The 16,433-nt window shown below is 40.5% G+C and overlaps 1 protein-coding gene across 2 annotated transcripts in view; it reads right to left on the bottom strand.

Annotated features, from left to right (window-relative positions):
- Nucleotides 1-8,562: 8,562 nt before the first annotated feature.
- The window catches only part of TMEM39A (transmembrane protein 39A), a 28,576-nt gene continuing 20,705 nt past the window's right edge, over nucleotides 8,563-16,433 (bottom strand). For both annotated transcript variants that reach the window (XM_026493918.4, XM_026493927.4), the window contains exons 6-9: nucleotides 14,713-15,061; nucleotides 13,744-13,931; nucleotides 11,728-11,848; nucleotides 8,563-9,042 (exon numbers count right to left, since the gene is read on the bottom strand). In XM_026493918.4, coding sequence (XP_026349703.1) covers nucleotides 8,809-9,042; nucleotides 11,728-11,848; nucleotides 13,744-13,931; nucleotides 14,713-15,061 — 892 coding nt within the window. In that variant the 3' untranslated portion in view covers nucleotides 8,563-8,808. The remainder of the gene's footprint in view (nucleotides 9,043-11,727; nucleotides 11,849-13,743; nucleotides 13,932-14,712; nucleotides 15,062-16,433) is intronic.

The raw sequence follows: 16,433 nt of genomic DNA, 5'->3' as shown, positions 1-16,433 counted from the left end.
CCTCCTTGGCAAGCGAGGTGAAGAAATATAGTGGTGACAGATGAGAAAGGCCATGTTCAGGAGATCTGAAAAGTACATTCCTGCCTTATCAGAAAATGGGGGCAGAGAGGCTTTATCCCAATCACGGTGCACTATGGTGTCTGCACTTTGATAAAGACCATGTTCCAGTTAGAATGTGAGAGAGGAAAGGAACTGGACTTTGCTTCACCATCAGAACTCTGAGCTGAGTAATGAAATATTTAAACTATGATTATTCTGAATTTTTGTTTGTAACACTTAGAGGATATATTTTATTTTGGGGATAGCCTGAGAAGCCACTAAGTACACATTAATGAGTAAGTTCGGCTCGAGGCACCTAGGCAGAGTCTTCAACGGCTGCCATGCTCCTTAGACTCGGACATCTTTTGTTTGTAGCATCATCTTCAGGAGTGGGTGTGTGGATGCTGTCACGAGACACGATAACTGTCCAGAGATACGCTCTACTCTGAGCTTTCCTAAGCCAGTCAATCCAGAAGGCTGTGGAACCTGACTCACCTTCTTGATCAGTGTCCCGCGGCTAAAGTGTGGCCTTCTTCGCTATAACCCAGCCTGTCAACTGTCACCAACACATTCATAAGCTTCCTGTGGGCTGGGGCTAACCCAGCCCAATTACCTATTTGGTCATTCATTTGGGACTGAAAAATGACCCCCCTGAGGATGGCTGGCTGGAAATCAAATTGCCTGCTTCCATCCAGAGGAGGGACAGGACAAGGGCTGGTGTTTTTAGGAGGATCTGCATGGTGCCCTAGAAAGGGCTACAAAATCAAATTCTCGAAAGTGCTCCTTCAAATCAGTTACCAGTCCTCAAAATGGGGATAGTTGATTTTAAATGTTAAATTTGAAATGAAATGCATGCATCTCCTAATGTTTTCTTTCAGTTTTAGCAGTTGCTTAAGATAATAATCTGTATTTATTGACAAAATGGCCCTCAAGCCAACTTTTCTTTCTTTTTTTTTTTCGCCAAAATGGACCAGATAGAGGGAATTTGGTTTTTATTCTTTGCTTCAGATGGAACGTGAAGAGACCTGACCAAGAACCCTATTAAGACAGCCTGATCTAAGCCCTAAAATTCAAAATATTGGACAAGTCAAAAATCTGGGTTCTCGGGAAATTAAAAATGTTAAGCATCATCCTCCTCCACAGTATTTATCAAGAGCTTAGTAATATTGCCCTGGGTACCTTAGTACTCTTAAATCCTTGAAGAGTCTAATGAAAAAAGGGAGAGGGGTGGTAGCAAATGAAACAGTTCATAAACAAACAGGAGCTTAGAACCATTACGTTACCAAATGAAAGCTGAAAGGGAAAAATGTATCAACTAGCATCTTTTAATAGGATTGTTAATAGTGTTCAAGTTACCTACTGACTTTAATCAAATTAAACACAATTGCAAATCCAGTAGAAGGTACTAGGTGGACAATCAGGCATTGAGAATTTTGCTTTGATTGCTTAAAAAATGTGAGTGGTAATTAAGAACAAAGAGTTCTGAAGTTGTGTGTGGTCTTAATTGGTTTGGTTGTGAAGTCCTGCTGGATCTCTGCTAATGAGCCAGGTAATATCAGCATTCCATGCTCCTGGGGAGGGGGATTTAGGCTTCCATCATCACAAAACGGGTTAACTTGTGTTGATGATGAAGTCACAGGTCCAAGATAAGCTGTTACTTTCCTGTCTAATGTTCAGTGCATGCTAATCACATTTGACTAAAATTGGGTGGTACAGTCATTGGTCTACACAGGTCTCGTTTTCCTGTCTGAACTGGTAGTGGGACACATAAGAGTCATTGGTCTGGAATTGGGAGTGGGAGTTCAGCACAGGTCCAATTCCCACCAGGATTGATTAGGACCACATTCTACCCCAGCGTGTCCTAACTGATGACAAAATGAATCCTTGGGTTTAATGTTGTCAGGAGTATGATTTTAGGCACTTCCAGCAGAAGGTCAGCTTAGAACGTAGAATGACAAAGAATGTGTCCTCCTTTGTCAACACCCTCTCTAGTAAAGTCAGGCCAGAAGGGGGAGCAGGCACCTTTCCAAGCATGGAGAGGCATAGGAGATGGAAGAAGGGTGATTGCCTGAGATCAGTGTTGGTCCAGATAGTATAAAACTGGAGGCCACCACAGATAGACTGGCACACAGTAGGTCTTTTAGCAGCCTTGAGGTTCATGAGCAGTGCAAAATCACTTCTCTGTGAGGATGAAGGAGGATGTAGCTAAGTATAAGTAACCCGTGCAGCGTGTAGACACGTGTTTTACTGGATGGATCACAATGCTTTGCAATGACGTAATGCCATGTAATTCCTGGCTTATAACTCTGCAAGGTAAAGCACTTTTTCAAGGGCGTCTGTTAGAAATCTACATGGTTCCGGCCTGTTTGTTGAGCTTGACAGATATGTTTCCAAAGATATAATCAAATTTTTCTATTGATTAAAAAATATAAATATTAAACCTATCCATAGAGACATTTAAGTGTAATTAAAACAGATTGTTACGCTTTAAAAATGTATTCTAATAAATGATATAAAGGATCATGCTTACGATGGCACTATGAACTAGAGGAGCACCTGGGGTCACCAAAATTAGTATTAGGAAAAGTAGATTATATGCATCAGACTCATTGTTCTAGTTCAATGTTAGTTTTTACTTCAAGGTTTGGTCTCACAGCCAAAGTCCTGATGATCTCCTTCAGTAAATTTTCCTCTTGTTGTTTTACCTCTGTCAAATATTTGCAACTTCTCTCTCTTACTCTTGCAATCATACGTGTTACCTAAGATTCCCAGTATAAATCAATGGATATTGTCATGAACACTAAAAGGAAAAACACGTTTGCTTTTGCTTCTCAAAAGTCCGCAGCTTACGGAGTTACGTGGGTCTGAACAGATGTGAAACTCAATTTTTCTGTTACTTGAATCCATCAATCGAGGGGGACTACTCTTTCATTTGAATGATTATATTACTGATGCTCTGGGGGAAAAGCAAAATCCTAGCATATATTATCACAAAAAAGGGGGAGACGGGCACTCTGTCTAAATCACAGTCCCTTAGAAAAACAAACATGCAATGCAGGCTCACAATCCGGTGATATTTGCAGTGAGAAACACCATTGCCAAGGGGATAAAAATGTTAGCATTTGGGCAACAATATTCTATGTAGAACTTCATGCACTCAGGTCTGCTCCTGTCATCCCTTATGACTTCCCTAAATGCCTTTTCTCCTCCATACTCAGATTCCCACTCAGCTCAGTTTCTCTTTCCTGTATCTGTGCCCACCGCCCCCCAACTGGCAGCACACAGTTGCCCTCACTTCTGATCTATCCCACAGTTCTTCTGGAGTCTTCTCTCCTAACAGCCCTGGTGTCTTCCCTGAATGGTGCTTCCACTTCCTGGACTCCCATAAAAGTTGACGCTCTCGTACACAGAAGGCAACACATTCCTCCCGTTACACAGACTACAAACTGCTGAGAATGTTCTCGTTTCCCACTTGTTTCTGCACAATTGCTTCGCCCATCTCATACAGAAATCTCTCATTACCAAAATTTTTTACTTTTTGCTTTTAACTTTTACCATTCCTTGTGGCCATGATGCAGTCAATGTCCCAGATTACCCAGTCTTTGGCACCGAGCTTCCTGTTACCACCATCGTTCTGGATGATTTCAGTGTTCCTGAGGAAAACCCACTCGACAGTCTTGGCACAGTTGCTTACAGTTTTTACCTCTCTTCAGTCTTGGCCATTTGCCTCCAGGGTTATACACCATGCTGTTTCATAGCCCAGAACTCTGTGATCTTAAACTCTCATATTCCATTCTCAGAACTTTTCCTATCCTTGCTCCTTTATTCCTCTGACCTGTTCAAGATCATTAATGCCTGGCCTACCCCTACCCTTTCTGACAGACAGTACTCCCAACCAGACTTCATCCTTCCTCCCCCAGCCTTTCCGGACCCCAAGCTACAGCAGCTCAACTATTCCCACCAGCACCACTAACTCCCTTGACCACTTCAGTCCTACCTGCTTGGCTAACCTCCAAACTAGGACCAGGACTCTTACCACCCATCTTCTCCACCCTTTTACTTACTTACTGGGTTAGATCAAAGAAAAATTATAAAACCGAGTCCGGAGAGCCTTTAGAAATTTATGGTTTACTACCTCAGCAGTACCCTCATTCCCAAAACTCACAAAAGTTTTCCACTATTCTAAGCCTCCTCCTAGACTGACCCCCCCCCCCAAATTGCCTCTAACTTCACAAGTTTCCACTATCAGATGTTTCTTCCACCCCTACTCCCCCAACAAGCACTGCCTCTTCTCCATGTACGTATGTATCGAACCTCCCTGCTAGCTCACAGAAATTGCTATTCCTCCTTCCCAAGGGCTCCCAAGAACACTTTCTAATTCACCATTTCTTCATTCCAATTCACTACTCTGAACCAGCTGCAACCTGACCTCCCCCTTATTGCTCCATTAAAATTTCTCTTACTAAAGTCACCAATGATCTAATAACCAAATCCAACAGTCAGTTCTCAGTCTCTTGACTTCCTTGTTTGATACTGTTGATTTCTTCCTTTTTATCTTTTTTAAAGATTTTATTTATTTGAGAAAGTGTGTGTGTGTGTGTGTGTGCGCGCGCACAAGCAGGGGGAGAGGCAGGCAGAAGGAGAAGCAGGCTCCCCACTGAGAAGGAAGCCCGATGTGGGGCTCTGTCCCAGGACCCAGGGATCATGTACTGAGCCGAAGATAGCCACCCAACCGACTGAGCCTCCCAGGTACCCCCAATCATTTCTTCCTTGCAACACTAGTTCACCTTGTCTTAGACTTCCATTTCCTTAGTCTTGTTCATGTGAAAGCTTCCTCTTCGTCTGCTCTTAAATGTTGTTCATCGGAATTCTGTCCGTCCTTCTCTTTTCACTCCACTTTTTCTATCACCCACACAGTGGTGACCCCACCCCACGCCCTCTCATCTCTTACATGAGACTTTTTAAATAGAGCTAACTGATCTCACTGCTTTAAGTCTCATTTGACATCTGTCCATTGTCCAAACAGATTGTACATATTGCTGCCAAAGTTGTCTAAGATAGGATGGTGGATCTCATCAAAATCACCCGGACTGTGTTAAAACAGACATCTGGGTTCTATCCAGAGTTTGTGGCTCAGTAGGTTTGGGGTGGAGCTTGAAATTTTCCATCTCTAACAAGTTCCCAGTTAGGTGCTGCTGCTGCCGCAGACCCAGAGACTGTATTTTGAGAACTCCTGACTTGAGAACCCTCTGGGTCCTAAACTGAAAATCTTTCACTGGCAGTCTTCAGTTCCCTAGACTTCTGTCTGCTTAAGAATTACTTCAAGTGTTTGTGAAAGGGGCACAGTTCTCGGCTTTCCTCTCAAGATTCTGACCTCGTAAATGTGATGTAGTGTACAGGGATCACACCTTTGAGAACCTGTGACGTCCAAGAGAATAAAAGTTCGAACCCCTTAACATGGAATTCAAGTCCTCCTATGATCTAGTCTTCGCCTACTTCTCTAGCATGATTGAACTAGTTATTTAAGAACTGGTTCAAGTCCACGCCTTGGGTTTTTGTATATCCTGTTCCCACTGCATGAACCCTCTCCGTCATTTATGTAGTACTCTCCCAGGCTTCCCTTCACCTGCTTATGTGTAACCGCTGCAGTGAAGTCCTCCCGGACACCGCAGCTTCCAAGCAAAGCTGGTAACTCTTCTCTGCATCACCTCGGGACCTTGTATATACTTCCTTTCTAAACACCCTTGTGTTACGATTATTGATTTACTTACCTGCCTTCTACTAATCAGCTCTAAACATCACTATCTCCGGCACCTAGCAGCGTCCAGTACGTAAGAACTGCTCAGGAAATAGAAAGAGCAGAGGGTAGTGGTGGTGGTGATTTGGGAGGGGAAAGAAGCTTAACAAATGTAACATGGAATCAGAGTAAATAGGATACTGAGGAACATTTCCATCATGCTCATGCCTGTGAACTACTTTCCTCTACTTACTTACCTTAAGCCACCCTAACAGCTGGTCAAGCATCTTCCTTCCTTTTCTTGTATCCAAAGTTCACCCAACTGATCTTTTGCTATATACCATTTTTCCACACACCATTTAATTTCCCAGTATATAAACAATCACCAAAAGGCCATCCTTTACCGAGTATGCATCTCCTATCACTAAGCAAAGATGATGTCCTCTCTCTCACATGATCCATAAATAACAGGATACACAGGCCACTAGTAATTTTTCTCTTCCCCATCTGAACGTGGCCCCTAAAAAGGGCAGCTGAAATGCGCAGGAGCGTGTTGAACTGCAGGCTCTTATCTCCCTGATGCTGTCGTATCTAAAAAGAGAGGGAGGCACTTCTTAATTCCTATAGCCAAAACCAGTTTTTATTTCTTATCCTCATTCATTTTTAGCCAGCCTGGCATCTGGTCCTCCGGTACCACCCTGTTTAGGATACGGCCAAGACAGGTCAAACCAGAGGGGGTGGGGGCGGATTAGCTTACAAGAGTAGTCTGTTATCTCTATCAGTGATCTGGGCTGCTTTTCAGTGACAGAACCAACTTGGAGCCATTTGGATGAGACATCTTTGTGCCAAGACCACCCGTTTTGCTCTCAACTGTCAAGTAACCTCATCAAGATGTTTATTAGTCAAGGGGCACCTGGATGGCTCAGTCAGTTAAGCATCTGCTTTCGGCTCAGGTCATGATCCTGGGGTCCTGAGATTGAGCACCGAGTTGGGCTCCATGCTCAGCAGGAGGGTTCTGCTTCTCCTTCTGCCCATCCTCACCACTCGTGTATTCTTTCTCACTCTGTCTCAAATAAATGAAATCTTAAAAAAAAAAAAATGTTTATTAGTCAAAAGAAAGTCTATTTTTAAGACCCTAAGGAAAGAATACTGAAATTGCAACTTTCCTGCCCTCCTTCACTCCAAGAACTACCATATTTAGGCCGAACCATTTATGAAAACCAACAAATACACTGTGCTTACCTTGCTGTTTTTCCAATATACCAAAATTGTTCCCATCTTAGGCCAGTGCCCTTGCTATTACTGAATACTCCCCAAAGCTATCATATGGCTCAGTCTTGCCTCTTTGTTCTGCTCTTTGCTCAGATATTATCTTCTCAAAGATGCCTTCTACCATTGCCACTCCTAGTACTTTCTATTTCCTTGCCTCAATTTATTTTCTCTTTACCACACTTACTATTACTACCAGGAGACATTAAATATAAATTTATTTATAGCACATTTTGCACACCCCACATTTTAAGTTCTATGAGGGTTGGGCCTTTGCATTTCTTATTCACTGCTATTTATATCCCCAGAGCCTAACATGGCGTGGTGGTCAAGATGTGTTTGCTGACTAGCTGAATAGACTCAGACCGAATGCCAAATTATGTAACTTAAAAAAAAAAAAGTATACACATCAAAATACTTAAGGAAATGATGGTCCATTTAAACATAGAAGTCACCTTGGGTAGCTGTATATATATACCTACCCCTCATCATTCTGCCTTTGCTGAAAACCTGCTGGGAACTCTTCTGCGAGAATTGTTTTCAGAGCCACTTTATGAATTATATGATTGGTCTTTTTACTTTATAAGTCATATTGTGTTTCACCAAAAAGTTCACAGTGTAAAAAAGCCAAACCAAGCACAGAAAACATATGAGAATATATTTCAGGCTCTCAAGACAAGGCCTCAGAAGTTTAAATGACTAGTGACATCAATTGACTAAGATCACCCCTCGAGAATATGGACATGGACTGAAAAGGGTTAATGCTCACCAACACAGAGATTCTGGAATTTGAAATTTAAAACACACATTTTAGGCACAGAACAAATTACCGGGGCACAAAGAGGTAACTTCCTCTATTTCACTTCTGCTTAAAACTCCAAACTGCCGCTATAGGTGGGCTGCTGCCCAGACTGCATCCAAAACTGTTTAGCTGAGGACTCACCCACTCTTCCAGTCACTCGGGATCTTCAGCCTGCCCATACTCCAGCCCACATGCATTTGCACTCATCTTCTCCCACTGATCCAGCCATACACCTTCTTCCTGAGTGTGGGCACTCTAGAGACTTTGTCTTAAAAAGTATCATTTCAAACAGCTAACAATTAAAGGAAACTCTTAAGAGGCAAAAGAAGTGAAAGAATTGGGAAAATGACAGCAATATCCTCTGAGTTTCAGGATAGCAGCTTATTCATAAGTATTTTTAAATGTCATCAGGCAAAACAAAATGCTGAGTTCCTATTTCTCAGAAATGCTTCCTCCTGGGACGCAAAAAGGAGAGTCCCAGCCAGGACTATAAGCCACTCTTTGCCCCAAGTATTCCAATACTGTTAGCTAGCCAAAGAGAAAGAGAATGAGTGCCATCAGGCAACTCCACTGATCTTCCTTTCTGTAGCAGGGAGGTCAATGGAGGACTAAAGATAATGAAAAGACTGGAAGGAAAGTAGACACACCAAAGGTACGGTGTCAAGTGATATATGAGATGTGTTCATAAACGAATGAGTTATTCCAGAGCCATACAAACAAATCAATCTCTTTACTGGAGAGGCACACCTCTCATCCTGTGTATTACTCAAATGTACTAACACATGAAAGATCACATCACCTTGTTTGTGGATACATTTAATATCCCTTACCCTTCCCACCTTTCAAAACATAATAGTATACAAAATATAAAATATCTTAAATATTTATAAAAATCGCAAGAAAAAAATAGAACGTATGAAAATATTTTTATCTGAGTTCTCCCTCATTGTTGAGAGGCAGCTTAATTTGCCTTGAGTTCATAACTGTTGAGTGGGTAGGAGTATGCCCTGCCTAATACTATTCTGTCCCGGAGAAGTTTAAATAAAACATAGTAGTTGCAGAAGAGGATGAGAGCCATGGAAAGTGTGTGGTTCCACTTCTCCGACCGCAGTAAGGAATAGAGCTGGTAGAAGACGACACTGCCCTCAATAAGGATGAGCAGATTTAACAGCCTTAATGGACGATGAAATAGGAACTGTAAGGAAGTTGAAAAGCAAAACGTTATTTCATAGAAAAGACTGTAGTTTTTCTCACATTCTTCTCCTAAGACAATTTCATATTTACAGGTTCCTATGTGCAATAACATGGATCTGCTTACTGAACATCAATCAGACTATTTCTTGCTGTAGAGACCCACACTTTTCCCTTTTTGCTCAAGGAATAATGAAACAAATTGTATTTCAATGCCCTGAGATAAGAAAAAGGATCATACCTAAAAGAACTGCCTCTAAACATTTTTCTTAAATTATATCTTAGATATATATTTTATTTGAGATAATCAGAAGTAGATTTATCTAAGACAGGGGCTAAAGGACTGAATGGAAAATATTTTAGACTTTGCAAGTCAAGAGGCAAAAATTGAAAATATGATATGGGTACTTAAAGCCATTCAAAATGAGCCATTTGAAAAAGTAAACATCATTGTTAGTTTGTGGGCTGGTCTAAGACATAAACACAGTAGACAAGCCTGGGGGAAGGGAAAGTCTAACAAGCTGAAATACCAAAACAATAATTTCTTAATTTTCCCTTAAACCATTTATCCACCATCATCACTGACTCAAATCCTCTACACCATATATTTCTGCTGGGTTTTTTTCTGGATATTGAGAAGTAGGGTGCACAGACAGGACAATGAGGAGGGAAGGAAAAATTAGTCAGAATTAGAGTTTGGCTAAAAACAGGGCTGCTCACTGTTTTCATTCCACCAAATTCTTCACTTATCTAAGAAGCTAAATCCTGGTTTACTAATAAAAACACATTATGAATAGAAAGATAGAGATCATAGGTTGCAAACTGTGGCAATGGTAGTTTATCAGATCTAAATAAACTAATTTAGACTTCAAAGTTCAAATCTGAGAATAAAGCCAAATCATCATGACAGCCCTGAAAGGTGGCCAGGTTCTCTGGGTCCTTCTTTCAGAGGAAGAAAATGTTTAACCTGGGTTATAGTATATGATATCCAGTAATATCATATAGAAAATTGGCTCAGAATTAATATTCCAAAAGGACTCAGGCAATGGGAGTTTCTGTGGCAATTACAACAATTAAAATTAAATGTGGCAGTGAGCTATGAACTGAACGAGTAGAAAAGTGAGGAAAGGTTTTAACTTCTAACAGCTATAGGTGGTTGGCCCATTTTAAATGAGTGTTCCCAAACTTCAGTGTGTCTAAGAATCATTTCCAAATAGGTAAATGCTGCAAATTCCTGGAATCCTTCAGACATTCTGATTCAGAAGTATGGGTAGGGACCCTGAATTACTTTAAAGAGTGAGCTAGGTGATTTATATGCAAGTGGCCCAAGGACCACTTTGAGAAGCACTGATTTACCTGTTTGGTCATGCAAAATCAGTAATAAATTAATTTCCCTAATCCTTATTCTTTGGATTTCACCTGATTCTTCAGCTATCCAACACACTAGCAAGGAAAATACTTATTTTTCAAGCAGAAGACTCCAGTAGAATATCTGGTTATTGCAGATTTCTTGAGGGGACTGCAAGGGCCAACAGAAGTCATTAACGGCCTATGGAATAGAGCTGACTAAATTAAATATTCTGTGTAGAAACCAAATGCTTATGCGGTTGTGACTTAATAAGTCCACTCCTCCCTAGTTTCCTCATTCAAGGGCCTTTCACCTGCCCCACGCTCCCCCCAGCCTCCAGCCGCCCCACCCCCACCCCACCACATTATATTTACAAGCATCCAGCCCTGATGTAAAGTTCCCAGTATTTAATTGAAAGACCCTTAACAGCAAACACCGGCAGAACCAGAAAGCCCATGTACCCTCACAAGGAACTGGGAGGGAGGGAGAATGAGATTCAAGTATCTCAAAAAAAGATCCCCAATTCTTTTTTAGACTATAATCTCCATTCAAAGGCAATGCACTGCACTATGAACAGTCCCCTGCATGCACCTTCTTTTCCCCACTGGCACTGATCAGCTAGCCTTTCCCGTACAAATAAATACTTCTGCCTCCTCAGAATTTCCAGAAAACTGAAAGATCAACAGAACATAATCCAAGGGATAAATTCAAATGGGACAGAAGCTGAGTTTAACAGATGTCTACTGCTTCTTCCTTTTAACTTGTAAGCCTTTTTCCATTTAATCCAGGAAAAGGTAAAAGGCCAGAGATCATGGCATTTGTCTTACTTTCAAAAGGGAAATCAAGGTACTTTAAGGAGGTGATACACGTGACAAATACAAAAAAAAAAAAAAAAAAAAAAAAAAAACCCAAACAAAAAATAAACCCAAATCCAACAAAAACAAACAAAACCATTACATTATTACTATATTAAATATCACTTAAGGATATATAAACACAATATAATAAGGATACCACTAAACCAAACTATTACAAATAAAAATTATAAGATGAAAAAGGGAAGTCTTAAAAAACTGCCTACTTGTTTCAGGTAATACTAGAGGCAACAAATCCCAGTATGACTTTAAGCTGTTGAAGCTGGGACAATGGTATGTGATCCTCAAACTGCCTTTCAGAATACATTTCCATCCAAAGACAAGGGCCGTTATTATAGCAGTAGTAATAATTACCATGTATTAATCTCCTAGATGTGCCACACACTGTGCTAGGTGCTTACACACATAGTTGCCTCCTACCACTTACTACTAAGTTTATGTTTGAAAAGAAATAAGTGGTACTTGCATAAAAGCGGGCATGGGATACGTCTGAAGGCACTGCCACGTTGTAAGGCCCCATGGCTCTATATAAGCATCTGCTGTGTCGCACCAGCACCCCTTGAGGCCATATTGTATTTTCTGACCAACTAAGGGAGAAAGAAATGCAATGTTAGCATATTGGCAATTACAAATAAGACAGTGTCTGGCAAGGGCAATTACATTTCTATGGAACGGATTAAGTATTCAAGGCTTCATCTGCCTGAATTCTGAAAATACATTGCATAGTCAAACTGGAAAGCATCAGAAAGGATTTGTTATTATAACTTCATTCCTATGTAGCAGAGAGGGTGCAAAGTGATACAGTTAACTCAGTGTCAAAGGACTATTGAAGCTTAGGAGAATGAGCAGAAATTAATGTGTAAGGCATCTATGACCCAGAAAATTGAGTGTAAGCAGGTGGACTGTCATCTCAATCCCACGTGAGCAACATCTATTGATGGAAATGCTAGAGAGAACAAGAAGAGAAAGTGGATTGTAGTGAGAGTAGTGGAGAAATGAACAAATCAGCATGACATTTACTGAAGAATTACATCCGAAAACGCTATAGAAAATCAGTCTATTTGTCACATATTTAAATGCCTCATATATGTGTAAAGCTATTCAAAACACAGAGACATACAAGGTACTGACACACAGACTTTACTTTTTACCGCTTTCTTGGTTTATTTTTATAGAAGTTTCTTTAGGAAAAAGAAGTTATGGAAGAAGCTTCATTGTTTCCAGCACCAATGCAATGGAGTTGGTGTGGGGATGGGGATCTTCAGGTTAAGCTTTTAAAAAAATCTAAGTTAATTCATCTCTTCCTGATTTTGGAAAGGTTAGTTTCCTAGGGTAAGAACTGGGACAACATTTTAGATATGTTAAAAAAGAAAAAAAGAAAAAAGTCTAGCACCCTGAAGCTTTCCGAGTTCAGAAAATGTTCCGTCAGCCTTGCTCACACTTACCAGCGTTAAAGTGATGAAACACCTCATGGCCATGTGCCATCAGGAGCCTGAAGATGTACAGTACTAGTACTGTGGATTGTATTTTCAATTTTTATTGAAATTTGTCCTTTGCCCACAGTCGGGTTTCTTTTCAGCCTGGCCCAATCTCTTTCAGTTCCTGGGCTTGAAGGCCTGTGCTAATCTGTATCAGACATCAAGGCAGATAATTGAAGGGAGGACTCTGAGGGGGAGAGGGGAAGGGAAAGTCCCCTCAATCTGTCCCACTTCATTAGGAAAGAATTTCTAAGTGATGAAATTTGTGAAATGTTCCAATTATAAAAGGGAGGAAGATGAAGATGGTCCAGGTCTGAGAGGAAGGTATGGTGGAGGGCTCAGAAGCGAGAGAACACAAGGGTTCTGAAGTTAACCATTCTGGATCAAAGGGACCATGCAGAGAAATGACTGATAAGGGGACAAAATGAGAGGAATACTCAGAACTCAATTAGGGACAGTTTTCATTTAAATATGGGAAAATCAGGGAAACATTCATTAGCAAGTTTAGGAAAAAAAATTAAAAATGCAAGCAAGGAAAATGACTAGAACAAATTAGCATTTATTAGAAAGAAAAGATGAGAGAAGCAAATTCTAGCTGCCTGAGTGTGAGATGATGAGCCAACCACTCTTTAGCTGTGGCAATGAGGAGAAGATGACTCTTACAGTCTTCCAAAGAGAATTAAAAATATATCATGACCCTGTGAATTTGGGCAAAGGGTTAAGACTGAAAGAAAACTCCAATATTACAGCTTGGGAAACAAATTACACACTCCAGGGTGACTGGGCAGCTGAAAGGTAGGAGGCATTTAAGGAGGGACTGGGGATGGTGGTGGGAATGAGTTAATGTCCCCTGTGTTCAGTTTAGAGTGATGACAAGCATCCATGTAGACAAAAAACTAAAAATTAAATGTTCAAAGCCAAGAACAAGAATGACATACAAAGCAAATAAACATGATCGGCAGCATGTAGAAGGTGGTATATGGTTTCACCCTCAGGCTACTCACATGTGCTGTGGAGCATTGCTGTAGGACCCATGTTCAAGCTTCTGCCACTTGCCCAGGTGAGCAGCTGATTTATGGAGCAAATCACAGTATTTGGATGGCAGCAGTTGTGTGGTGAGCATGACAAAAGCATTGATCCACACCATAATGAGGTGCTCACAAGACCAGCGCATGTCATAGTACTGGGTACTCTGGAAGAGATCAGAAGAGGAAGAAATGATCCATGCATTGTTAAGCAAGAAGGTAGGGATGGGTGCGTGTACATACGCCCTGCAGACAAATGCCACACTGAGTCACACATGCACTGGTTGTCCTGCTGTCCGTGCAGAAAGTTCAAGAGCAGAGTCCTCCAAAATCCTTCAACCTGACTTTCTGGCTGTATGAATTAGGGTTGGGAGGGAGAGGCAATTATATTTTAAGTGCTTCCTTTCTAGAAGAGGTGAGTGCCCTCTGTAAATGACCACTCCGGCTGCAGATGTGCTTCTCAGTGGGTGAAGAAAGGGCACTAAAATGTCCCAAAAGATTTTGGGCCCGAGCGACATCCAGACCATTTTTCTTTTCTACTGAAGTAAATGGAAATTTAGATAAAGGTTAGGCTAAATTCAAGGAAACTCCTGATTAACCATGTTAAGATCAACTATAATAGGCTGGATTGTATTAAAACCTTAATCCTCTTAAGCTACTACATACTGATTCTATTATAAACACAAATTTTATTTTCCCCAGAAACTGGAAAAAAAAAAGAAAACTTTAAAAAAGAAAGAAAAAAAAGAGGGGACCACCACGGGTGCATCACATATATGGAAATACCTATCCGCCAACCAGGAGCGGTATTAGTGCACTCCAGATGCAGCCGAACTCCACCATCCAGGCTGCCAAAGGGGAGACAGAGAAAAGGGGGATTAAATAAGAAATACCCAGTTTATGTCATTCACACACAAATCCAGGAAGCACATAAAAGGAACCACTTACCTTCACAAAACACAGGGGGAGAAATGCAACATAGTAGGCACTGAAGAGGGAGTTGAAGAGAACTTCCTTGATTCTGTGGTTGAAATCCGCTTTCAGACATTCAACTTCATTTCGAATGAGGTCTGGAGATAGGGGGCAGCTGTGCGTGGGGATGGGCGTGGCATTATTAAACTGTTCTTTTAGAGACTCCAGCAATAAGGAGAGAAAGTCTTTGGATTTGGTCAAACCACCCACAGTTGAGGCACTTTCTTCTACCGCCTGGTGCTGAACCATATAGTTACAGTCTGTGAGAAGAAGATGGGCTCTACTATCTTGGTGGAAACAGCAGAGAGGAACATAAACACCAAACCTGTAGAAAACGGTAAATATGAAAATGAGACCACAGATGCCACCTCAGATCAAATCTGATAACTATGTTAGTAAAATAGTCGTGATTCACAAGAATGAACATAATAGAACAGGGACTCTGCTGACGGTAAATTCATTATTGGGGAAGGTCTTTAATTTCTTCCCACAAAGGCAACATACACTCATTGTAGAATAAGAGAAGACTACAAAAACTCACAATGACAAAACAGACAACACCAAAAAATGATCGTTTTTATAATTTTTACAACTTGGCGCACAGACTTCATACTTTTTTCTTTTATATGTTTAGCCTCATACAGTATAAACTGTTTTGTAACTTTGAGTGTGTGTTTATGTATGGGAGCTATTTTGAGCTTTTTTTCATGTCATTACATATTTTTCCTATAACAACTTTTAAAGATACTATAGTATTCTCACACATGTGTACCATAATTTACCCACTTCTCTCTTGTTGGAGACTTAGGCGGTTTCTTACTTCGCATTATCATAAATATGAATGTATGGATAAGCACCTTCCTACTCGATCTTTGTGTGCGTCTGGTAACTTTCAAATGGTGTGCCCTTCACTGCCAATTTCCTCTTCAGTGAGGGGCTCCCCTGCCTCCCCACTTCATCACCCACCCCAATCCTACAGGCATTCCTAGTTCCCCCTGCCTGGTTATTTTTCTTCACAGATCTTACCACTCCCTATATTTACATATTTTTCAGGTTTTTTACTTGGGTGGGTTTTTTTGTTTTTTGGGGGGTTTTGTTTTGTTTTTGGTCTATCTTCCCCTCACTACAATGTAAGTTCCATGTACCAGTGATTTGGGTCTGCTTAATTCACTGCTATATCCTTGATGTCTAGAATAGTGGCTGAAACATACTAGGCACTCATAAATATGTAATGGATTAATGAAAAAAATTCCAGAAGTACAATAAATAAATTTCTACAAGTAGAATAACTTGGTTAAAGGACTAAATATTTTTGAGACTTTTCATAACTTCTTATAGTTATTTCAACCTTGGTTCCTTAAAACTTTTTAAAATACTTTCCCCAGTCCTCATTAAGTAATGTCCACGTTGTCATCAAGCCTTACATCGGAAACCGGGGATGTACTGTATGGTGACTAACATAATATAATAAAAAATCATTAAAAAAAAAAAGTAATGTCCACGTTGTGACTTACATATTGTAAATAAAATGGTCATTTCACTGGCATAAATTCAGATATGAAAAATAGTAAATACGAATACATGGTATTTAGTTACATATTTTATAAAAATATTAACAAATCCACCTATTCACAGTTTTCTCTAGAGGGAGAAAGAATAAGCTTGTTACAAAGGAAGAGGATGGTTAGCAGCTCTAC

The sequence above is a fragment of the Ursus arctos genome, unplaced genomic scaffold (genome assembly GCF_023065955.2).
Source record: "Ursus arctos isolate Adak ecotype North America unplaced genomic scaffold, UrsArc2.0 scaffold_4, whole genome shotgun sequence".
In the NCBI taxonomy this organism is placed as follows: Eukaryota; Metazoa; Chordata; class Mammalia; order Carnivora; family Ursidae; genus Ursus; species Ursus arctos.
The sequence above is the reverse complement of the archived record's forward strand: the minus strand, read 5'-3'. Positions and strand labels throughout refer to the sequence as shown.